This window comes from Penaeus monodon, chromosome 28, assembly GCF_015228065.2.
Source record: "Penaeus monodon isolate SGIC_2016 chromosome 28, NSTDA_Pmon_1, whole genome shotgun sequence".
NCBI lineage: Eukaryota > Metazoa > Arthropoda > Malacostraca > Decapoda > Penaeidae > Penaeus > Penaeus monodon.
In genome coordinates, this window is record NC_051413.1 from 730,311 (window position 1) to 730,688 (window position 378).

The 378-nt window shown below is 54.2% G+C and overlaps 1 protein-coding gene across 3 annotated transcripts in view; it reads right to left on the reverse strand.

The window, feature by feature from the left end:
• The window catches only part of LOC119591252, a gene marked incomplete in the record, with an annotated part of 41,430 nt that overhangs the window by 5,373 nt on the left and 35,679 nt on the right, over nucleotides 1-378 (reverse strand). For all 3 annotated transcript variants that reach the window (XM_037939963.1, XM_037939962.1, XM_037939961.1), the window contains 1 exon segment: nucleotides 1-376. In XM_037939963.1, coding sequence (XP_037795891.1) covers nucleotides 1-376 — 376 coding nt within the window.

Genomic DNA, 378 nt, shown 5'->3' on the forward strand with positions numbered 1-378 from the left:
GAGGTGCATGACTTCTGGATTGGCTGAGCACACATCAAGGTGAGGATGATGAACGCCCATGGGTGTCATCGGATATCGGGCTTGAGTCCAGGAAAATGGGTGAGAAGGCAGATTTGGGGCAACTGATATGGCTGGATCTGGAGGCCGTGTGTTGAGTGTTGTTGGAGAGCGTTGCCGGCATATCAGGTGCTCTGGAGTTTCAAGCGATGGGGAACCAGACCGGGAAGGGGACTGGTATCTGCGAGGGAACCGGGTGAGAGAGTTTGGGGGGTCCAGGAGAGATTCGCCAAGTTGGGTGTCTGGGGACTCACTTCTGACTCTTGTGTTTTCTGCCAGTCTGGCCTTCATTATGCTCCGCCTTAGATCTTCCTCACATCT